The sequence below is a fragment of the Haemorhous mexicanus genome, chromosome 27 (assembly GCF_027477595.1).
Source record: "Haemorhous mexicanus isolate bHaeMex1 chromosome 27, bHaeMex1.pri, whole genome shotgun sequence".
NCBI classification, from domain to species: Eukaryota; Metazoa; Chordata; class Aves; order Passeriformes; family Fringillidae; genus Haemorhous; species Haemorhous mexicanus.
The window spans coordinates 4,779,273-4,802,389 of NC_082367.1; the positions used below are offsets into that span (position 1 = coordinate 4,779,273).

A 23,117-nucleotide genomic window follows, 5' to 3' on the forward strand; every position below is an offset into this window, starting at 1 on the left:
CAGAGTCCTCCCCCTCGCCATTCCCGGCCTCTGGAATCCTCTTGAAAGTCTCATCAGGGCTGGGGACACGAGTGGCTCTGTGGGACCCCCGATGCCGGGCAGGTGTGGGGTAAAATCAGCAAATCCTGGGATGCCTTCCCAAAACCTCCCCCCATCTGAGGGATGGGCTGGTGCCATGTTGATTCAGACTGCCTGGCTCCATCCCAAAACCTCTCAGCTCCCAGATCGATGGAGATTCCCAGGATCTGGGCAGGTGATAAGGTGAGAATGGGACCTGCCCACCGCGCGTGCTGACCCCCAGCCCCAGGAAGAACCCAATTCCCACCCGGCCCTTGAACAACCAAGTCCTTTCCAGGTCACCTCAACCCTGCCCCCTCCGCAGCCCCGAGGTTTGAATCAATCCCAGGTGAAACCCAAACCTCCAGCGAGGGGAATGCGCTGCTCCAAAGGCAGCGGGATGAAGGTCAGGGTGCTCCCGCTGGAGCTGCTGCCGGGAGAGGGGCCAGCCGAGCTGGGGGATGCTCTGGGATGCACTTTTTGGGGGGATGCCGGAGTTAGGGATGGATGGAGAGGAGAATTTTGTTTGGATTTCCATCATTTCAGCCTCCACGGCTCTTATCCCGTCTGCGTGGGGGTTTTGTGGCATCCTTGGGGGGGAATTGTGGGTTTAACAGCACCATTTCCTCCAAGTAAATAAAATTGTCTCTTCATTGTGTGTGACTGCCGAGACCTCCCAAATCCCGCAGTGCTCACGAGGGCCCCGCGCTGTGCCAGGATCTCTGGCTGCCACTAAATAATTCACTGCCCGAAGCCCTGAACTTCATCTCTGCTCCGGGAGAAGCTGGAGGGGTGCGCTGGGGGCACTCGGATTCCCCAAAGGTGCGGGAGCACACGGACCCAGCTGGGATCCAGCTTGGAAAGGGAATTCCCAGCCCCTGCCTCAGTTCCCCGCTGTGTTGGTGAGAGGCTGAGGTGGAAGGGAAAGCAAAGGGCTGAGCTTGGGAAACACCTGGAGCCCGGCTCGAGGCTGAGTCTGTGGAGGGTGGGAGGGGATGGGATGCTCCATCTCCTCCAGGGATGCTCCATCTCCTCCAGGGATGCTCCATCTCCTCCAATGATGCCCCATCTCCTCCAGGGATGCTCCATCTCCTCCGGGGATGCTCCATCTCCTCCGGGGATGCTCCATCTCCTCCAGGGATGCTCCATCTCCTCCAGGGATGCTCCATCTCCTCCAGGGATGCTCCATCTCCTCCAGGGGTGCTCCATCTCCTCCAGGGATGCCCCATCTCCTCCGGGGATGCCCCATCTCCTCCAGGGATGCTCCATCTCCTCCGGGGATGCTCCATCTCCTCCAGGGATGTCCCATCTCCTCCAGGGATGCTCCATCTCCTCCAGGGATGTCCCATCTCCTCCAGGGATGCTCCATCTCCTCCGGGGATGCTCCATCTCCTCCAGGGATGCCTCATCTCCTCCAGGGATGCTCCATCTCCTCCAGGGATGCTCCATCTCCTCCAGGGATGCTCCATCTCCTCCAGGGATGTCCCATCTCCTCCAGGGATGCTCCATCTCCTCCAGGGATGCCCCATCTCCTCCAGGGATGCTCCATCCCGTGGGGATTGGGAGGCTCACTCTCGCTCCAGGATGCTCCACGCCGTCTGTTTGGGGAGTGCTGTGGGATCCAGTTCGGGATGCAATTTGGGATGCAGTTTAGGAGGCAGTGACGTGGTTTGGGACGCGATTTGATTTGGGGTGCGTTGTGGGATGAAGCTGGGATGCGGTTTGGGATGTGACTCGGTTCGGGATGCGGTGTAGGGCGCAGCTCGGGATGAGCTGCGGGACGCGGGGCCGGATGTGGGCTGGGATGCGATGCCCCACGATGCCCCAGGACTCTCCCCGTCCCCAGCAGGGTCCCGTACCCACACCGGCGGTGACAGCCGCCCACCCACCCCCCCATCCCCTGCACGCCCGGTGCCGCCGCCGCCCCGCACGGCGCTTTCCCCGCCCGCCCCGTCCCGCGGAGCCCCGGGGGCGGGGGCCAGGTACGGCGGGGCGGGCCGGCCCGGCGGGGCGGCGGCGGGGGAGGGCCCGTTGGCGGCGGCGGGCAGCTAAAGGCAGGTGGCCCCGGGAGCGGCCGGCTGGCTCGGGGGTCCCGCGGCGGCCGGGGCCATGCGGCGGGCGGCGGCCTGAGCGGGGCGGCCATGGCCGGGGCGGCGGCGGCGGCGGGCGGGGAGCGGCGGGCGGCGCTGACGGCGGTGCGGACCGAGGGCGCGGGGACCCCCGGCCCCGGCAGCGGGACCCCCCCTCCGCCGCCCCCGCCCCGCCGCCGGGGGCTGCTGGCGGGGCCGCGCCCCGGGGCCGCCCCCCGCCCCGCCGGGGCCCCGCGCTGCTGCCGCCGCCGCCTCCAGAACTGCCTCTACAACGTGCTGGAGCGGCCCCGCGGCTGGGCTTTCATCTACCACGTCTTCATGTGAGTACCGGGCACCGGGGGGGCCGCAGGGACCCGCACCCTCAGGGCTGCCCGGCGAAGGAGCACCGGGGGTACCGGGAGTGCCGCGGGGCTCCCAGCGAGCCCCCCCGGGCTCCACCGGGAAGTTTCTGCGCTGCGTTCGGCGGGGGGGACGCGCCGGTGCCGCTCCTGCCGCCCGAGCCGGTCCCGGATCCGCCACTCGAGGGGGGGACAGTGGCGGAGGGTCCGGGGCGAGGAGCTGAGCGCGTCCCCGGGGATGGGACTCGATCTCCGGGGTGACACAGAGCCCCTTCCCGGTGGCACCGCGTCACCGTCCCGCTCTGCCGCTGTCCCTGGCCGGGGTCTCTGAGCGCGGGGGGACCCTCAAAGGCAGGGGACCCGCGGGAGGTGACAGCCCTGGGTGGGACCGGGGACATTCTGCTGCCCTGTACCTGTGGCGCTGCTGGGACAAGGCAGAAGTGCCACCCCAGGGCCGTGTCCGGCTGGGATGGGGACAGCGGGGGTGATCTTGTCCCTGCTGTACCCCGAGAGCTGCGCCCGTTCCTGGGTCACGGTGGATCCCCAGCACTGGAAATTCCTCTCCAGGGCCAGAGGGCTGCTCCCGGGAGCACACCTGCTCCTTTCCCTGCTCCGGCTGTTTTCCTAAGCTCTGCTCCAGCTTCCCTCGCTGGATGTGAGCATCCCACGGCTCCTGGCATGCGGGCTCAGCTCAGGGCTCAGAACAGCTTCACCCCCTCGGCTTTGTTGCCTCGGGGGTGGAGGGAGCTGTGACAGAGAACTGAGGGGTCCCCAACACACCTGGAGGCTGCAGGGACAGAGGGGGCTCCATTCTGGGGGGTTGTCCCGGTGGCACTGCTGGGGACACTGCCGGGCCGTGGGGCAGGACGTGTTTTCCCTCCTTGCCTGGCGTGTGCCAGGTGTGGGCACGGACCTTCTGCGAGGGCACGAGGCACAATTTTGCCTCCTTCCCTCTCACCTGGAGCGGTGCCGAGGGGCTGCGTCGTTTCTGGGGTGCGGGAGCCGGAGCTCGTTAAGAGGCAGGAAAATGGGTCTTGCCTAAGTTAGCACATCGAGCTGGCAGCAGGAATTTGTCACTGGAGGAAAGGGCACCTGAGCTCCCCGGGGAGCCGGGACACGAGCCCGGGGCCCATTTGTAAGCACACCTCCCACAGCCAGAATCCCTGCGTGGAAAATCCCACCCTGGGAAGAGCTTCTCCAGCAGGGAAAGGCAGCCAAAGCCCCTGCCAGGGGAGGCAGTGGGGATGGGTGGCAAACACACCCATGGGATGTGGAAGAGCCGTGCCCCGGCTCATCTCCCAGCTGGGATATCCACCCCTGAGCATCCTCCAGCAGTTTGATCCTGTTTTACCCCAAAAACAACAGCGTGGGACAAGCGGCCCCATTTGCAGAGCCCCCACAAGCCCCCCCAGTCCCTCCCCTGCCACCCCAGCGTGCCTGGCCCGCAGCTCCCGGGTGCTGGGCTTTGTTCCACAAGATGTGCAGCCGCCGGCAGCAGCAGCCAAACGTCTCCAGCCTTTGCTGGGGAAGCTTTTTGTTCACTTGCTCGCTTAATTTTAGGGCTGAGGCAGCTGCAGGGCAGAGTCCTGCCAGGGACCCCCCGAATCCTGTGGGAAGACGCCGCGCTGGGTGCAAGGTGCAGACATCTGTTCTGCGAAGCCTCTCCCGTAACGTTGCTCATTTCTGGCTTCTTCCAAGTTTTTTTGTTGGGTTTTTTTTTCTCTCTCTCGCAGCAGATGGGAGCTGCGAAGCTGTTGCAGCGGCTCTGAAGTTGTCGGGGATGATTTGTGTGCCGCAATCCCTGGGTTTTAACAAAAGAGGAGGAAGGTGTTAACCCCCCCCCCCCCCTTCCCCCTCTGAGGCATGGGAGGGGACGGAGCCCCCGGCCCGAGGTCGGGGCAGCGCTGGTGACACAAATCGGTCCCCAGCGCTGCCTCCCCCGAGCAGGCTGGCTCCGAGACAGGGCTGAAAACTGCTAAAATGGAAATACCCGCTGAGAAGTGACGCGCTTCCCTCCCGGAGCCGCCGAGCGGGGCCGAGCCCATCGCGTTTATTGACCGACTTCAGCCTCTTTCTGTCGGCCAATTGATCCCAAATCTTATCCCGGCACCTGCTCTGGCCTCAGTGGTTCGGTGACCGAATCATTTCTGCAGCAGCTCTGTCTGGGCGGCTGGGAGGGCTCGGAGCCACTTTTGGGATCTGATGGATGTCCCCAAAGTCCCCCATGCTCCGGGAGGGCGGTGGTGAGGACACGGGAGCCCCTGCAGGTGGAAATCCGAGTTCTGAGGTGTCCCCCAGCCCCTCCAGCCCCACGCTGACCATGAAGGGAGGCGCTGGCCGGCCTCACCAAGCCGTGCCTCGCCCGCTTGGAATGAGACCTCCCAGCCCTGCAGCTTACGGAGCAAATCCGGGAGGGAGCCCAGAGCATTAAGCCAGAGGCTTTAGAGCCAGGAGGCGAAATAAGAACTTCCTTTTTCCAATCTCCTCCTCGTTAGCCGGCGGGAAGGCTCTTCCCGCTCCCGGCAAAGCTGCTGCGGGCTTGGCACGGGCACAGCTGCGTGCCCGTGGGCAGGGCCTGCCCTGCCAGGGGGTTTGTGCAGCCTGGAGCTGCCCCAGATGTTTTTCCAGGTGCCCAATTCCAGCTATTCCCGTTGTGGTTTGTCCCTGCCCACCCGCCAGGCGCCCAAATTCCCGGCGGCTCCCGGGGTCTGCTGGTGCCCATGGTTATGAAACGGCTGCTGGGGGCACCGGCAGCTCGGCTCAGCACTTTTGCCGGTCCTGGAGGAGCATTTCCATGCAGAACAGTTTCACCTGGAGCAAATGAGGGAAGCCTGAGCCAGCAGCACCAGGAACAGCCGCAATCCCCTGCCTGGAGCTGCATCCCCTGTGCCAGGCCCAGCTCCCTGTGCTGCTGCTGGGGTTTATTTCCCACCTGGGAGAGGAATTTCCCTGGTTGTTGGGGTTTATTTCCCACCTGGGAGAGGAATTTCCCTGAGGGGACGGACGGGAGCCTTGTCCCTGCTGGGTTTTTGGTGTCCTTGTAGGGACAGAGGGGTGCCAGCTTCCAGCACAGTCACAGGGCAAGCCTGGCACGGGGTGAAGGATGCCAGGCACGGGCTGTCCCACTCAGGATTGGCTTCCAGTGGGAAATCCCGGCTGGTTTGGGATGGTGGCAGTGGGATGTGTCCCCCTCTGGCCAGGGAAGGGGGTGGTGGCAGCCAGTCCTTCCCAGAGCAACCCTGAGCCTGGCTCCTGTTCCAGCCGGGTGTGGAGGGCAGGACGGGGCTGTCACCCCCGCCACTCCTCAACCGTGTCACACCCCCCTGCCCTGCTGGCAGTGCCACCACGGCCAGTGCCCAGCCCTTGCCAACACCTCCAGGGCAATCCCTAGGCCTGGAGGCCGGGCTGGATTGCAGGAAAATCCTTCCATCCCTGACTTTCCACCGCCTGCTTGAAAAAACCTCTTGGATTTAACCCTTCAACCTCTCTTAAACTCTTGAGTTGAACTCTCAGCCATTCCACCTCTTTGAATTTAGCTCGTTTAAGGCTTTTAACTCGCTGTCACCGGTGTGTCCCCCCAGCTGGGCTGGTGGCATGGCCACATCAGAGGGGCTGGAGGCTGTGCCCTTCGAGCAGGGGCTGTGCCCCCAGGGCCACCTTGCCTGGGGCTGAAACGGGAGCTGCTCCAGGGGCAATGCCAGCGGCAGGAGAAGCCGGCACAGCATTTTCCCAGCTCCATGTGGTGTCACCAGGGCATAAAATTAAGCGACTTCGGCGCAACATGAAACGGGGCATTGATTTTTCCTTCTGGTTTTTTTCCTTTTTCCCTCTTCCCGCTCCTGCCAGACCCCTCAGGCTGGCACAGGAGGTGCCAGTTTGGCACCCCAGTGGGGTGCAGGGGTGATGCTGGAGAGTTTTTACTTCTTTGTCCCCCTCAGTTTGATCCCAAACCTCCCCTCCACTCTTTGAGGATCCCAGTTTTGGGGCCACTCACACTGCTGTGCCCCAAATGTCCCCCCAGGTGCTGGCAGAGGGTGACAGCCCCGACCTCTCTCTCTGCTGGGGTGCCTCAGAAAACACTCTGCCTCCTTCCCCCCCTCCAGCCCGTTCCTTGCCAGATGATCCAAGAGCAAAACTATCCCGGCTGCTCCGTGTGAGCGCCTTGGCACGGCCGCAGGAGCCTTGTGACCGTGCTCCCCGCGGGCACGGGGGGTGCTGGCTGCCACGGGGGTGCCAGCTGATGCCACCAGCAAGATTCTCCTCCCAAAACACTGAGATTTGAGGGCCACGGGCTCACACCCTCTGTGGGATGTCACCCTGTGGGTGCTGCCATGGGGTGGGGGACAGACTCTGCATCCCGGCTCTGCTTCCAGCCTTCCCCAGGCTGCTGGGGACATCCCGTGCTGCCTCTCCGCTGGGGCTGCGGGGCTCTGGGAGCAGCACCCTCCTGATAACGGCTCTGATAACATCTCGGGGCCGGGCTCTGAGCCTGTGCCGGCCTTTGCTGTGCCTCTGCCCGTGGGGAAACACTCGGAGCTTTTCTGCTTCTCTTCTGGGCGGCGTGGGACGCTCCGTGCCATGGTTACGGGCGCAAACAGGGCCGCCACAGCCCGGTTATTTATATCCCCCGGCCGCCTGCTCCACCTCTCCTGGAGGGCCGCGGGGCCGAGGGACGGGGATTTATGGGATGTGCTGTTTATACAGCTGCAGACGGAGCTGAACCTCGCGGCCTGGGGAGCCGGGAGGGTGAAACACCATCCCCATCCCCGCTGGAGCTGCGCTAGGGCAGTTTTGGTCCAAATCCCGGATTTCCAGCGGTGGCACAGCTGGAGGGTACGGCCCAGGCGCTGTGGCGCTGCCAGGGAAGGGATCGGTGCCTGCCCGGAGCCGGTTTGCTCGCTCATCCCGCGGCGGAGCTGTTTGTCCTGCGGCGGGTGGCGCTTGCCTTGCGCTGGGCTATCGCCGCCTGTGCCCCCGCCCGGGGCATCCCCGGGGGGCGAGGGCAAAGCGGGACCGGGACAGCCCTGCCAGGGCCGGTGCCACCCCCGTGCCAGTCCCAGAAGGAAGGCAAAGTGGGACCAGGACAGCCCTGCCAGGGCTGGTGCCACCCCTGTGCCAATCTCAGAGGTTTGGGAAAAGCAGGGACCAGGACAGCGCTGTCAGTGCCAGTGTCACTCCTGTGCCAATCTCAAAGGTTTGGGCAAAGCAGGGATCAGGACAGCGCTGTCCGTGCCAGTGTCACCCCTGTGCCAACCCCGGGGGCTTGGGCAAAGCAGGACTGGGACAGCGCTGTTCGTGCCAGTGTCACCTCCGTGCCAACCCTGAGGGATTGGGAAAGCAGGGACCGGGACAGCCCTGCCAGGGCCGGTGCCACCCCCGTGCCAGTCCCGGGGCTTTGGGGATGAATCCTGCAGGGACCGAGCTGTTCCATCCCCACCCCACCCCACGAGCTCCGAGGATCCCGGTCCCTCGGTTCATCCCAGGCTGTTTTGGGGTGCAGCCCCTTTGCCCAGGGGTGTCTGGGGGGCACTGGGAGCCCGCTGGTGCCCGCCTGCCCATCCAGGGAGGCCGACTTGGCCCTGCTTCCCCTGAGCTCAGCAGCTTTCCCGGCTCACCTGTTCCTGGGCCGGCTCGGGCGGCAGCAGATGGCCAAGCCCACCCTAATGAAGATTAATTGAGGAGATTTCGCCTTCCCCGCCGGGTTTTCATTATTGTTTTGGGGAGGTTTCGTTGCTGCTGGGGCCGGGCTCTGCTCCAGCCGGGTCCTGTCCCCGTGTCCATGCAGTGACATGTGCTGGGAAAGGGGGGGGACCCCGCAGGGAGGGGGCTGGAGATGGGAATTTTCTTCGGGAGAGGTGAAGCACCGGCTCAACCTCTGCTCCCTCCCTCCCCGGCCATGGGGAAGCCCCAGGAGCCCCCCTCTCTCTGCCCCCTCCCCATTCCTCGGTTTTCCAGCTCCTCTTGGAGGGTGGGAGAGCAGCGAGCTGGGATGGGAGCCTGGCACTGCCGGTCCTCAGGGGGGTTTGATGGAGGGCTGAGGGTGTAAAACCCCCCCTGGGTGCTTGGTAGAGCGGAATTCCTGCCCGGGAGGGATGGGGGATGCTGGTTCCTGGCTCCCCTCGCTGCCTTCAGGCATCTGACCCTTCCCTAAGCCGCTTAAGCGCTGCCGGCAGCCGGGACGGGGCGTTTGCCCAGGCTTTACAAGTTAATTCCTAGCAGGTGATGTGTTCCCAGAAAGTTCCTTTCCCAGCCTCTCCTGCCTGGACCCTTCCCCAAATCCGACAGGATGCCGCCTGGGAGGTTTCCCCACCCCGCAGGGGGGGCAGGTTTCCATCACGGTGGTGCTCCAGAGCCAGGGCCACCCACAGCAAAGTCCCCTCGTGTGCCCAGGCACGGGGACCCCCTCCCTGCTCGCTGCGTGAGGCGAGGGGCACAAATCTTCGCAGGCTGGGAGATTTCTGCCTTCTCCTCTGCTTCGTGCTCCGCTGCCCGTGTAATTGCCTGCTAAATCCTGCCTGGATAATCTTTTCCTGCTGATGGTGCACCAGGCTCTGAGCTCTGCCCTGTGCTGTGTTTGCTGCTCAGCCCAGAGCCTGGCACCCCCTGCCCGTGCCACGGGGGTGCTGCTGTTCCCTGTGGGGTTTCACTCCAGAGCTGCTGAGCTGGAGGAAAAAAATCCCAATTAATAATTCAGAGGGAGAAGGAGCCGGCTCCAACCTTCTGCCTTGTGGGTGGAAAGTGCCCGGGAGAGCAGCAGCACAGTGAGGACAGGCTGGTGACACGGCTGTGACACCCCTGGCCCCTTCCTGGCTCCATCTCTCCCTCCTCCCTGCTCTGCATCCAGCCCTTCTCCCATTCCTGAGGATTTTTTTGCTGTCGGTCCCACCTCCAGCAGCATTTTGGGGAAGAGGACCCAGCTGTCCCCTTTAGGCTGTGCCATCCTCGTCCCCCTCATGCCAGGGCTGGGTTTGAGAGCCCCCACTCCCACACGGGGCTGTGGGGTCAGCGGGGAGGGGTCCTGGATGGTCCCACTGGGGGACAGGCCCCTCTCTGCTGTGTCCCCTGGTGCCTTCCCAGTGTCACTGGGACAGTTGGGACAGCTGGGACAGGATGCACCCCTGCTGGTTCTGCCCAAAAATCCCAGATCAATGACACAGAGAGATGGGAACGTCCTCCTGAGGGGGGGCTGAGCCCCCACAGCCCCTGGATTAATTGAGGATATTTCTTCTTCCCCATTGGGTTTTCATTGTTGTTTTGGGGACGTTTCGTCCACCCCGGTGACCTCCGGGCATTGTCACCATGAGAACTCAGCCATGGGGCTGAGATGGGTGCCACCAAGGTGCCAGGGCCACCAGGGCTCAGCCAGGCCGTGCCAGGGCCACTCACTATGGTGTGCCCGTGGTCCCTGGTGCCACCCAGCATGGTGTGCCCGTGGTCCCCGGTGCCACCCAGTGTGGTGTGCCCGTGGTCCCCGGTGCCACCCAACGTGGTGAGCCCGTGGTCCCTGGTGCCACCCAGCATGGTGTGCCCGTGGTCCCTGGTGCCATCCCGGAGCTGTGGTGACGAAGCAGCGAGTGGCCCTTTGTGTCACGTGGGCCGGTGGCACAAGCCCTCCGCTTTCCTTTTTTAGAATCGCTGGATCAGGGGAAAAAAATGTATTTTTGGAGGTTTCATTTGCTTCAGCTTCAGAGTCGACTTTCTTTTTTTCTTTTTCTTTTTTTTTTCTTTTTCTTTTTCTTTTTCATTTTTTTTTTTAATTCCCCTCCTGATTTTAAATGGGCCAAAGCCCCTCGTGCCTGAGCCTGGCGCTCGGGGAGGAGCAGCCTCAGAGCTGTTCCTGGGGACTTTTCCCCTGGGTTGACACCTCCCAGGTGTTCCTGGCAGGTCCCCACGGTGACAGGGATGCTGGGGACAGTCCTGAGGAGCTCTGCTCTCCTTCCTGCAGCACCAGAGCCCTCCACAGTGCCAGACCCCCCGTGTCCCTCCCTGCCTTTAATTAAGAAGCTGCAGGGCTGCGGCAGAGCTGGCGCCGAGCCCCACGGCGGCTCCTGGGCTCCCCAAAGGCTCCATGCCACCATCTAGAGGCAAAACGTGTCCCCAGTGGCTCTGCCACGGCCTGGGGAGGTCTTGGCTGGGGGTTCAGGCTGTGAGAGGGGGTAGCACTGTGGGCTGGGGTCCCCTGGCTGTCCCTGTGCCCCCACTGACACTTTGTCCTTCCAGATTCCTCCTCGTCTTCAGCTGCCTGGTGCTGTCGGTCTTCTCCACCATCCAGGAGCACCAGAAACTGGCCAACCAGTGCCTCTTCATCCTGGTGAGTGATGCAGGAGCGGGGCTGCCGCTCGCATTTCCTCTCCCCACTTTATACCCTGAAAGAACCGGGGCAAGATCGCGGACAGAACCCCTGTGACCTCACCGCGAGTCACCGATGGTCCGATGGCACCTCGGGGGTGGCCTGGCCGTGGGTGTCACCAGCGCTCGGGGTGGCCCATCCCACCATTGTCCCTCCGTGTGCACCAACCGCTGGAACAGGCAGGGCACGAGGGGCTAAAAAAGGCAACTTTCCCCCAAACTGTCAGAAAGAGCTGACGCAGGGACTTCTCCCGAGTGACGGAGACTAAATTGGGAAGGTCCTTGTGACTTTCCTGCGAGTAAGCAGAACGGGGGCTTGTTTGTGCGAGAGGTAGGAGGACAATGCTGACAGAGGAGGAAAAGGACCCAGCTCGAGGCGAGGAGGAGAGCAGCGATTCCCTCACAGCCCCGACGGCTCCGTCCCACCCCCCTCATCCCTCAGGGAAGCTCCGCCAGCCTTGCTGGGGCCACCCTGCGCCGCGCTCAGCCCGACTCGCTTTGCCCCCCTCAAATCTGAGCCCCTCCACTCTCCCTACCCCTTTTTTCCCCCTTTTCCCCCCGGCAGGAGTTTGTGATGATCGTGGTGTTCGGCATGGAGTACATCATCCGCGTGTGGGCCGCCGGCTGCTGCTGCCGCTACCGCGGCTGGCGCGGGCGCTTCCGCTTCGCCAGGAAACCCTTCTGCGTGATAGGTAGGGGCTGGCACCGGGAAAAGAAGTCATTTCCATTGGGTTTGTGGATCAGATTAAAGGAGGCATCTGGGGCTCTAAGGACTTGCAGGGTCCTAGTTGCTGGTAGATTTCATTTTGGAGAAATCCAGGAAACTTTGGAAATTTCTAGCTTGGCACCGCGCGGTCTGCCAGGGCGAGTGGCTGCAAACAGAGGTCATTTTCTGTGGGAAAAAGAAGTCATTTCCATTGGGTTTGTGGATCAGATTAAAGGTGCATTTGGGGCTCCAAGGACTTGCGGGGTCCTCGTGGCTGGCAGATTTCGTTTTGGAGAAATCCAGGAAAGTTTGCAACTTTCTAGCTTATCACCACACTGTCTGTGAGCGCGACCAGCTCTCTCTGCTGCAGCGTGGCAGGGTGGGAGAAATGCTGCAACCTTCTTGGAAGAGTCTGCTTCAGAAGCTGCTCAGAGTCAGGCCAGCAGAGCAGCCATTTCGAGTCCATGCACACGCACACGGCACGGATAGCTCAGCGGAGGAAGGAGAGGAAGGGTCTCTGGAGGATGCATTCCAGTGAGGTTTATTCCAAAGCATGCTGAAGGGATCAGGGGCAAAGAGAAAACCACGTGCGACAATTAGCATTGACTCCATGATTCTCAGAAGGCTGATCAATCACTTATTATAATATCTTTATTAAGAAACCCCTCGCCCTCACAGACAGTCACGACACAGATTCGATCTAATTGGTCCTCGAATCCAAGCACCATCACCATTGGCCAATTAGGAAATCACCCTTTGATTAAAAAATCTCCGTAACACATTCCACATGTGCACACCACCAGGTGCAGCAGGCTGAGATAAGAATTGTTTCTCATTCTTTTCTCTGAGCTTCTCACACCATTTCCCCTTGATCCTTCACTGATTTCCTGGGAGAAGAAACAGACTCTGGTGTCCTCACACCTCCTTTCAGGGTGATAAGATCACCCCTGAACCTCCTTTTTTCCAGGCTAAACAACCTCAGCTCCCTCACAGGACTGACGTTCAAACCCTTTACCAGCTAACACAACAATAAATTAACAATATGACACTTTAGTACGACATGACAACTTTACAATAATAAATTAACAACATAACACATTAGTGCAACACGACAACTTTGATTTTTATGGGTAGAATTCGGGATAACCCCCAACGCCCTCCTGAGCCTCTTTGTCCCCTCAGATTTCATCGTCTTCATCGCCTCGGTGGCCGTCATCGCCGCGGGCACGCAGGGCAACATCTTCGCCACGTCGGCGCTGCGCAGCATGCGCTTCCTGCAGATCCTGCGCATGGTGCGCATGGACCGCCGCGGCGGCACCTGGAAGCTGCTGGGCTCCGTCGTCTACGCCCACAGCAAGGTGAGAAAAATTGTAAAGACTCGTGGCTGTTGGGTCTGTCGTGGTTTAGGGTAAATTTGGGAGAAAACCTCTAAAAGGGGGCCCTCCAGAAAGCAAACCCACACGGCCCCTCCCTACACTCGGTTTGGGAAGGATTCCTCGGAGAGAGGTGGAAAGAACCTGTTTATTTAACAGGGACAGCACCCCCAGCACACAAAATGAACAACACTGGGTGACACCACTCTGACAAAGATGACAAATTCAAAAAGTCTCTCCTGGGGTGCTCGCTCTGTTGTCAGTCCCTCCGGCGCTGGGGCAGCTGCTGCAGCCTCAAGGTGCAAACTCTCGGTGTTTGCCAGGTCCCAGTCCGGAGCAGGCTCCAAAACAGGGAAAGGAAAAAGAGTCCAGGGAAAATTTGGACTGTTTAGCTAAACTGACTAATGAGCAGAAGCAAAAAGCAAGAGCAAAGCAGGAGCAAGAGCAAAGTGAAAAGCAAAAGCAGCACCACGTACTGCCCCGTCTGTGTGTCCCACCAGCCGTGGGGGAGCCGCTGATAACAAACCAAACCAAAACATTCGCCCTTCAGAGCCAGTCTTGAAGGCACAGAACATAAACAGAGCACACAAATGGGGACACAAGCATTACAAAGTCACCCTAGGACAGGGTCCAACCCAGCCAGCCATGGACCCCAGCCCACACGAGCTTACACGGATGAAAGCAAAAGACCAGAAGCGCTCTTCTCCACGTGGGGACGAATGTTCTCTCTGTTTATTGACTTGAGAGGAGACACCTCAGACTCTGGCAACTCCCAGATGGGAAAGTGGGCGTTGTCTGATGGCAGGAAACTTTTATACCTGGGGAATGGGGGCGGAGGAAGAGGAGCACAGCCAATGGGATACCAGTGAGGAGGGGCGAGGGGAGGGGTAAACCAGGGGAGAGACCCCCAGGGGTAGTGGGGAGAAGGGTGGGTGAAGGAAAACCTGTGTGATAGGAGAGGGGAAGAACAAGCCATGTGATATAACATAAACTTATAAAATTCAGTGCAATATAAAGACTACTCAGTGCAAATCTCCAATCACCCAGGGCCAAACAAACAACTAAATAACTATTTAGCGCAATACCACAAAAAAAAACACCCAGGGACACCTCCTGGCGTGTCCCTGAGCCTCAATATGCCCTGCAGGAGCTCATCACCGCCTGGTACATCGGCTTCCTGGTGCTCATCTTCGCCTCCTTCCTCGTCTACCTGGCCGAGAAGGACGCCAACGTGCAGTTCGCCACCTACGCTGATTCCCTCTGGTGGGGCACGGTAAGCTCGGCCCCCGCGGCCCCCCGGGGACAGGAGGGGACGGGGCCGTGCTGGGGGAGCGCCCTGCAGGCCCCCCGCTGCTGTGCCCCCGGGCAGGTGACCCTGACCACCATCGGCTACGGGGACAAAGCGCCGCAGACGTGGCTGGGCCGGATGCTGGCGGCCGGATTCGCCCTGCTCGGCATCTCCTTCTTCGCCCTGCCCGCCGTGAGTAGGGCTGGGGGAGGCTCAAAATAGGGGGGGAAAGGGGCAGAGCCACCTCTGTGTGGGGCGCAGTCTGTGCTGGCACTCACGGCTCTGTCCCCTCCCGTCCCCAGGGGATCCTGGGCTCCGGTTTCGCCCTCAAGGTGCAGGAGCAGCATCGGCAGAAGCACTTTGAGAAGAGGCGGACTCCAGCGGCCAACCTGATCCAGGTGAGGCAGGGCTGGCGTGTCCCACCCCACCCCTTCCCGGGAATGCTCTGCTGTCCCCTCCTCTGCTCTGCCCGTCCAAACTCCCGGCCCCACCTCCAGCACCCACATGAGGGTTGGTCGCTGCTGCCTGTGGGGGTCAGGATGGATGGAGGGGTCCGGGAGGGTTCTCCCATCCCGATGGATCCCGATTCCCGGGAATCTCGCTCCCTGCAGGCTGCCTGGCGCCTGTACTCCACGGATGCCAGCCGGGCGTACCTGACGGCCACGTGGTGTTACTACGACAGCCTCCTGCCCGCCTTCAGGTAGGCGGGAGGGGGTGAGGGCTGGGCGGCTCCCGGGGGTCCCCGTGGGGATGAACAGCCTGGGAAGCCAGGAGGGACCTTGTGGAACCCCCAGGAGCTCGGTGGAGTCAAGCAGCACCGACACCTTCCCAGGATGGGAGTCTGCTGAAGGAGCCTCCTTCATCCTCATCATCCTCCCAGCGCCCATCTCATCCCCTCTCACTCCATCCATAGCCTTCCTCCAGCACCACAGGGAACGGGGTGGTGCCTCGGGAACCCCAGGGTTGTGGTGGTGAAGCTGCAGCCAGACAGGAGCTGGTTCCAGGGGTGGACCCAGCTGGATCCAGCGGGAGCCCCTTGTCCTGTTCCTGCAGCGTGTCCCTCCCGTGATCCCTGGGATTTTGCCACTGTGGGTGGATCAAAGGCTTCCCAAAGGTTTTCCAGACTTCTTTTCCGGATCCTGAGGGTTTGCCACATCCCTGTGAGCATCCCTGCCCTCCTGCCTGCCCTGCTGTGGCCGTGTGACAAATTCATCCCTCTGTCCCACTCTCAATTTTTCCAGAGGCAGAGCTTTCAACATCCACAGCCCTGGAGGCTGATACAACTTCCCGAGCATCACCCCGGATCCTGGGAATCTCTGGGGGCTCTGCTGCCCCTCCTGCTGTGCCAGGAGCCGTGTTCCCTGCAGTGGAATTCACACAGAGCCAGATTCCATCCCTGCTGGGTCTGAGCTTTCCCCTTCTGGCTGGAGCCCAGGATCTGATGGTGACAGGTCCCCATGTCCCCACCCCGTCCCAGATTTGTCCTTGCCTGACCCATCCCCCTCAGCACGTTCAGCCCTTCCTTCTGTGCAGTCCTGCCCCAGGACCCTTCCCCAGCCCCATCACCCCCAGTTAAGAAACCATCTTTTGGACAAAAATGCTGATTTTTTTTTGTTTTGTTTTGCTCTGGTTTTGCTCTGGTTTGCCCTCAGGAGGACCCAGCGCTGCTCAGCCTGGCTTTGCTGGTTTTGTTTGCTTTGGAAATTTGAATTTCTCCCCGTTTTTATTTCACCCCGACCTCAGAGAGCTGGTCCTTATGTTTGAGCATTTGCACCGGGTCGGCAACGGAGGATTTAGGAATTCAGAGGTGAAAAAATGGCCTGACAGAGCCCCACCACCCTATCACTGCTTCACCCCTGCCCAGAAAAGCTTCAGCCTGGCCGTGTGTTCAGGGGAAAGGTAGGAGGGGCAGCCCCCGTGTTCTCCCTCCTCTCTGCTCTGTCTCCTCTGTGCCCTCCTGAGATGTCGCTGTCACTGCCAGACCAGACCCGAGGTGCCACCTCCCCAAAGTGTCCCTGCTCCTGGTGCTGGGCATCCCTGCTGCTCCTGCTGCTGCTCCCAGCTCCATTCCAGCTCCAGAAGGGGCAGGTTTGATCCCAGGGCACGCTCTGGGCTGTTGTACCTTCCTGAGGTCACCTCGCTGCCCTCTTCGTGTGGCCGTGACCCCGGGATGTGGCACAGGGTGACTGAGAGTGGCAGGAAACGCCTTGGCCGGGGCAGTGGTGCCATCCTGGAGCCACGGGGCCGCATTCCAAAGCCCGGGAAAGAGCAAATCCCAGAGCCTGGGGCTGGGAAGGGCTCCCAGAGCACATGAGGAGAGAAGGGAGGGCTTGAGGCTGCCCTGCTGCTGCTGGCGGCTGCTCTGCACCGTGTCCCTTGTCCCCTCTGCCTGAAGAGGAGATCCCAGCGTGCCACCAACGCTGGCCACCCCCCAGGACATCGGGCCAGCGCCAGGGTTAGGTGGGGAGAGGCCTCGTGCCTCAGTTTCCCCCGTGATGCCAGGGCTGAGGCTGCAGGTGTGGGGATGAGCGGCACCCGCTCCCCCAGGTGAGTTCGGGGCTTGGGGGGCTCCTCCCTGGGCTCGGCGACCAACCAGGAACTGTCAGGGGAAGGACCCAACCCCCCCTCGGAGGCCTGAGCCCGCCCATCTCCCCCGCGAGCACCACCTCTCATAACATCTCATCTTCTCTCTCTCCCTCTCTCCCGCTCACCCTCCTCCTCCTCTCCATCCCTTCTCCCTCCCCAAACCCGCCGTGCCCCCCTCCCCCGCCCCCAAGCTGGAATGAGGAGGACGCGCAGCCCCACAGGTGTTTACGCCTCAGGTAACGCTCGCCCCCGGCCGCGGGGAGCCCCCACCCCGGCCCGGCGGGGCCACCACGGTCCCTCTGCTCGGCGATTGTCCCCAAATCCTTCCGGCAGAGCCGAGACAGCGCCCAGGTGTTTATGCAGGACCCACACAAGCATCCTGCCCTGGCAGCGGCGGCGGGGCGGTGGCACCTGCGGTGGCACCGCGGGCACGGGCGGGCGGTGGCCCGGGACGCTCCGGGGCTGATTCTCTTTTCTCCTGTGTCTCTGCCCTGCCCCTCCAGCCCCATCTTTAGTGGTAAGAGGAGGCTCTTGCAGACGTGGGGCACGTGGAGACGGAGGTACCGTGTCCTGCCCGTCCCGCTGAGAGCGGGAGCCTCGGGATGCATGGATGCACCCCCTGCCTGCGTGCCTGCGGCATGGACAGGGCTGGGACCGAGGCACGGGGGGGTGGAGACTGGATTGGGGGTCCCTCCGCAGGGCAGGAGGCTGTGCATGGCCTGGGCTGAGCTCTCCCGCTGTCCCTTACTGCCTCAGTTTCCCCATTGCAACGTGGATGAGCACGGGCTGGTGGCAACCAGCTCCAGCCCTTGGATAAATCCCATAAATCCCATAAATCCCTGCTGTGTGCTGCAGCCTGATTCCTGGGACACAGCCCTTCCCAGCCTGGGAATGGGTGGGATGTGTGGCAGCCCCCCTGCCAGCACAGGGAAGGTCTGGGAGCTCCATGCCCTGCCTGAATCCCTGCCTGAATCCCTGCCAGGACCCTGCCAGGACCCTGCCAGGACCCTGCCTGAATCCCTGCCTGAATCCCTGCCTGAATCCCTGCCTGAATCCCTGCCTGTATCCCTGCCTGTATCCTTGCCTCTCTCCCTGCCAGGACCCTGCCTCTCTCCCTGCCAGGACCCTGCCTGTATCCCTGCCTGTCTCCCTGCCAGGACCCTGCGTGAATCCCTGCCTTGCCCTGCCTGAGGAAGTCCAGGAATGTCCCCAAACACCTGGGTTTCATGGAGCCTGTCCTGCAGAGGGTGTGGGATTCACTCTGTCCTCCCCGGCTTTAGGGCCCTTCCCTGTGTGTCCCCTTGAGCCGCTTCGGGGTCTCTCATCATACACAAGATGGGGGTTTTGAGTAGGTCCTGCATAAACAATGCCTGGTGTTTCCCCCCAACCCGAAATTGCAGCTGGGTTTGGGGGCAGAACTCGTGGTTGGGCAGGAGCAGAGCCTGGATTGGGAGGTGCAGCCTGGAGGAGGAGGAGGAGGAGGAGGATGAAGCAGCTTGGCCGGGTTTGGACACCCCGTGCCAGCAGGGATGGAGCAGGAGCAGAGCTCTGCTCAGCTCAGTGGTGGCTCTGCCGCGTGTCCCCTGCTGCCACGCCTGTCTGTCCCCTCTCTCCCTGTCTGTCACCTCCTTTCTCTGCTCTTGGGACAAAAAAAAAAAAGGGATTTAAAGGAACAACCCCAGAACTGCCCCTGCAGGAACCGCCTGCTCCTGGCCTGGTTCACGCCCATCACCTACCGGGGGCTCTCTGTGAGCTCAGCACGGCCACCCCCACTCCAAACAGGGGACACCCCGCCCCTGTCCCTGTCCCCACGGCCCTGACACCGCTGTCCCCGCGCAGCAACAAGATGGGCATCAAGGAGCGGATCCGGCTGAGCAGCTCGCAGCGCCAGGGCAGCCGCGGCCGGCAGCAGCACCTGGGGCCGCCCCTGCACCGCTCCCCCAGCACCGAGGACGTCGCCGAAGCCTCCAGCCCCACCAAGGTGCAGAAAAGCTGGAGCTTCAACGACCGCACCCGATTCCGAGCGTCGCTGAGGCTCAAGCCGCGGACCCCCACTGAGGGTGAGCCCCTGGGGGACGCTGGGGGGCTGCAGGCTTGGGGACAGCCCTGGGGCTCTGCCATCCACCCGCTCTTGGCACCCGCAGCCGACTGCCCGCCGGAGGACAGTGGCGAGGAGAGGAACTCCCCCTGCGACCTGACCTTCGAGGACGTCATGCCGGCAGTGAAGACCCTGATCCGGGCTGTCAGGTGAGACTGTCCCCTCCCGTGTCCCCCAGCGTGCACAGAGCTCCCCCCGGGCACCCCGTTCCTGCCGCCAGCCCGGCTGTCCCTGCAGGATCCTGAAGTTCCTGGTGGCCAAGAGGAAGTTCAAGGAGACCTTGCGTCCCTACGACGTCAAGGATGTCATCGAGCAGTACTCGGCCGGACACCTGGACATGCTGGGCAGGATCAAGAGCCTGCAGACGCGGTGAGGTGCCCGGCAGGTGACCTTGGGGCATTCCCTGGTGGGCTCCCGAGCCCTCGGGAGTGATGGCTGAGCTCTGCCCCTTCCTTCCCTCCCTGGGGCATTCCCTGGTGGGCTCGGGAGCCCTCGGGAGTGATGGATGGGCTCTGCCCCTTCCTTCCCTCCCTGGGGCAATCCCTGGTGGGCTCGGGAGCCCTCGGGAGTGATGGCTGAGCTCTGCCCCTTCCTTCCATCCTTGGGGCATTCCCTGGTGGGCTCCCGAGCCCTCGGGAGTGATGGATGGGCTCTGCCCCTTCTTTCCATCCCTGGGGCAATCCCTCGTGGGCTCGGGAGCCCTTGGGAATGATGGCTGAGCTCTGCCCCTTCCTTCCATCTCTGGGGCAATCCCTGGTGGGCTCCCGAGCCCTCGGGAGTGATGGCTCAGCTCTGCCCCTTCCTTGCATCCCTGGGCAATCCCTGGTGGGCTCCCGAGCCCTCGGGAGTGATGGATGGGCTCTGCCCCTTCCTTCCCTCCCTGGGGCATTCCCTGGTGGGCTCGGGAGCCCTCGGGAGTGATGGATGGGCTCTGCCCCTTCTTTCCATCCCTGGGTAATCCCTGGTGGGCTCGGGAGCCCTTGGGAGTGATGGATGGGCTCTGCCCCTTCCTTCCCTCCCTGGGGCAATACCTGGTGGGCTCTGGAGCCCTTGGGAGTGATGGATGGGCTCTGCCCCTTCCTTCCCTCCCTGGGGCATTCCCTGGTGGGCTCGGGAGCCCTTGGGAGTGATGGATGGGCTCTGCCCCTTCCTTCCATCCCTGGGGCAATACCTGGTGGGCTCGGGAGCCCTCGGGAGTGATGGATGGGCTCTGCCCCTTCCTTCCATCCCTGGGGCATTCCCTGGTGGGCTCCAGCGCCCTCGGGAGTGATGGATGGGCTCTGCCCCTTCCTTCCCTCCCTGGCAGAGTGGACCAGATCGTGGGCAGGGATCGGGCGCTCCCCGCGGACAAGAAGGTTCGGGAGAAGGGGGAGAAGCCGGCGCTGGAGGCGGAGCTGGTGGACGAGCTCAGCATGATGGGGCGCGTGGTCAAAGTGGAGCGGCAGGTCAGGAGGGGACACCCCGGCAGTGTCACCGTCCCTTGGGAGGGACAGCCGAGCCCCCCGCCACCCTTCCCGCGGGGGTGGGCCCGGCTGAGCCCCCACCCCGCGGGCCTTGCAGGTGCAATCCATCGAGCACAAGCTGGACCTGCTGCTCGGCCTCTACTCGCAGTGCCTCCGCAAGGGCTCCACCAACTCCTTCAGCCTGGCCGCAGTGCGGGCGCCGCCCGGCGAGCCCGACATCACCTCGGACTACCACAGCCCCGCGGAGCACGAGGACATCTCGGTGTCCGCACAGACCCTCAGCATCTCCAGGTCGGCCAGCGCCAACATGGACTGAGCAGGAGGCAGCGGGATGGACCCGGCCCGCCGGGGATGGGGCGCTGGGGGAGGCGTGGCATTGTCCCCTCGCTGTCCCCTCGCTGTCCCTCGCCGTGTTACTTGAACCGAGTCTTCCTCTGCGGGGACACGGCTGCAGCGGGGTGCCTGTGGCACTGTGGCATGGCCAGCCCAGGCTCCTGGGATGTTCCTGGGACGCTCCTGAGGATGTTCCTGGGGATATTCCTGGGATGTTCTGTGGATGTTCCTGGGGATGTTCCTGGGGTGCTCCTGGGATGCTCCTGGGACATTCCTGGAAAGCTCCTGGAATGTTCCTGAGATGTTCCTGGGGTGCTCCTGGGATGCTCCTGGCTTCCTGTAGGATGACACCCCGCCCAGCTCTGGGGTCCCGGGTGCTCCCCAGCTGCGGTGGGGATGCTCCAGGCTGGCCCCATCCCCTGGGGTTTGGTTTGAACCCCATCCCCAGCTCTCAGGACAGGTCCTGCCTGGTCCCCCAGAGCTGAGCCGGGGCCACCACCAGCTATGCAAGGTCCCATCTCCCTCTTGCTGCCAGTGCAGGGGTGTGGGTGGGCGCACGACCCAGGGTGGTTTTACCCGTGTCACTGGGGGTCCTCAGTGTGGGGAGCAGGGGAATGTCCCCCCTCCCCAGGCTGCACCTCTCCAGAAGCACAGCAGAGCCTTCTGCCTGCCCGTGCATGCTCCCAGGGCAATATATATATAGATTATATATATATATATATTTATGCAATAATGTCTTAATATGCAACACCCCTGGGAAGAGCAACCCGAGGGGCCATAGGCAATAAGCAACCCCCTGCCAGCTCCCAGGGCTGGACTGTGCTGCCCAGGAGGGCCCTGGAGGCCCTGAGGGCTCAGGGCCGGGGGGAAATCTCCACCCGAGGGTGGCCCTGGAGCCAGGAAGCTGAGCAGGGGCTGTGGGGACAGACGCTGTCCCCAAGGAGCGTCCCTCCCCCTGTGTCCCATCCCCTGCTCCTGCTTAGAGGATTCCCTCCCGGCTGGGTCCTGCGGTGCTCAGTTTGTCCCTGTCCCCTCTGTGGTCCGGGCAGCACGAGCCGGGCCTGGAGGGGACCTGCCACAGGGTGGTGTCCTTGCATGTCGCCTACAGCAGAGCCACGACAGCTCCCGCGCTGCCCCAGTCCCCTGCACTGCCCCGCTCCCAGTCCAGCAAGGCTGGGGCTGTGCCAAAGTGCCCACCCGGGGCTCCAGGGGGGCTCGGTGGTCACCCCACAGTGCCAGGATCTGTCCTGGGCTGCTCTCCCCGCTCCCCCTCTCTGGCCTTGGCACCGTGGGATTCGCACTCCGTCCTCCCGTCCCTCTGCTGCGGGCACCGGGGACTCCCGACCCTGCTCGTTCCCTCGCCCCGTTAGTGCATGTGGCCAGCGCGGGTCGTGCCAGGGCTGCTTGAACCCCCCCACCCTGCTCCTGCCCTCGCCCCGGGGGTGCCCGGGCGGTGCCACACCAGGGGACAGCGCTGGGCGGGTGGCCGTGGAGCGAGGTGCATGTGACAGCTTTGCCCGCAGCCGCACGCAGGAATTAACCCTTAGAACCCACCCCCCCTCCCGGGGCTGGCTGGTCCCCGCAGACCCCCCCGAGCCAGCGGTAGTTACCTCACTTGATTAACTTATTAACTTATTTGTTTCATTAAAATTTGGAGTAGAGGCTGCCCGCCTGCTGCCGTCTGTCTCCCGGCGCTCCCGAGAGGTGGCACTCCAGCCCTGCCACCGAGCCGCGGCCAGGGGACACAAATGTCCAGCAGGGGACACAAATGTCCGGCAGGGGACACAAATGTCCGGACGCCCCCCTGACCCCTTAAACCGCAGAAAGCCACCGAGATGGAACTGAGAGCGCAGCTCCAGCTCCATCCTGTGCGTGCGGGGGTGCAGGGTTGGTGTCACTGCAGAAGGACCCGTGCGCTGCTTTTTTGGCACCTTACAGGGAAGGGTCGCTGCCCCGGGAAGGGCTGTGCCCCCCTTCCTGTTTGGTGTGTCCCCCCCAAATGGCGACGTCACTGCGATGTCCCCAGTGCCATCCTAGGGAGGTGAGGGCGGAGCCCCCTTCTCCAGGAGCCCCCAGACCCCTCTAGGGAGAGCAAAGCTTCACCGCGTGGCTGTGAGCTGGCACCCCCGGGGGACAGCACGTCCTGCAGCCATGTCGGGGCTTGAGGCTGCTCCTTCCCGTGCCGCTGGCCGGGGAGGAAGCCGGGGCTGGCCGTGGCTCCGTCCCTGCCTTTCCTGGCTGCCTCCTGCCAAGAAATTCTCTCCAGGATCTCCTCGGAGCCGAGCACCGCGGGGGCAGCGCCTCCGTGCCCCGCTCACAGCGCCCCGGTGCCCCCAGGGCTGCCCGGCCCGGGGATGGGGGCTCGGGGGGGCTCCAGCACCCCGGTTCCGCCCAGTGTCCGATGTGTGGGGTGCGATCCCTGGGGGACTGGCTTTG

General features: G+C 62.8%; 1 protein-coding gene across 1 annotated transcript; it reads left to right on the plus strand.

Moving 5' to 3' along the window:
- The first annotated feature begins 2,198 nt into the window (after positions 1-2,198).
- On the plus strand, positions 2,199-22,345 carry KCNQ4 (potassium voltage-gated channel subfamily Q member 4). Its single transcript, XM_059868401.1, has 14 exons — positions 2,199-2,467; positions 10,706-10,796; positions 11,400-11,526; positions 12,723-12,898; positions 14,061-14,186; positions 14,283-14,393; positions 14,504-14,599; positions 14,813-14,901; positions 15,945-16,100; positions 18,627-18,847; positions 18,932-19,034; positions 19,123-19,254; positions 20,192-20,330; positions 20,446-22,345. Exons 1-14 carry the CDS (start codon positions 2,199-2,201, stop codon positions 20,662-20,664), a joined length of 2,055 nt encoding a protein of 684 aa, XP_059724384.1. The 3' UTR covers positions 20,665-22,345.
- Positions 22,346-23,117: the final 772 nt, after the last annotated feature.

Excerpts from the sequence above, each read along its gene's own strand:
- KCNQ4 (XM_059868401.1), top strand. The coding sequence starts at position 2,199 with ATGGCCGGGGCGGCGGCGGCGGCGGGCGGGGAGCGGCGGGCGGCGCTG. Across the intron at positions 12,899-14,060 it reads TCGTCTACGCCCACAGCAAG|GAGCTCATCACCGCCTGGTA; the intron begins GTGAGAAAAATT and ends TATGCCCTGCAG. Across the intron at positions 20,331-20,445 it reads TGGTCAAAGTGGAGCGGCAG|GTGCAATCCATCGAGCACAA; the intron begins GTCAGGAGGGGA and ends CGGGCCTTGCAG.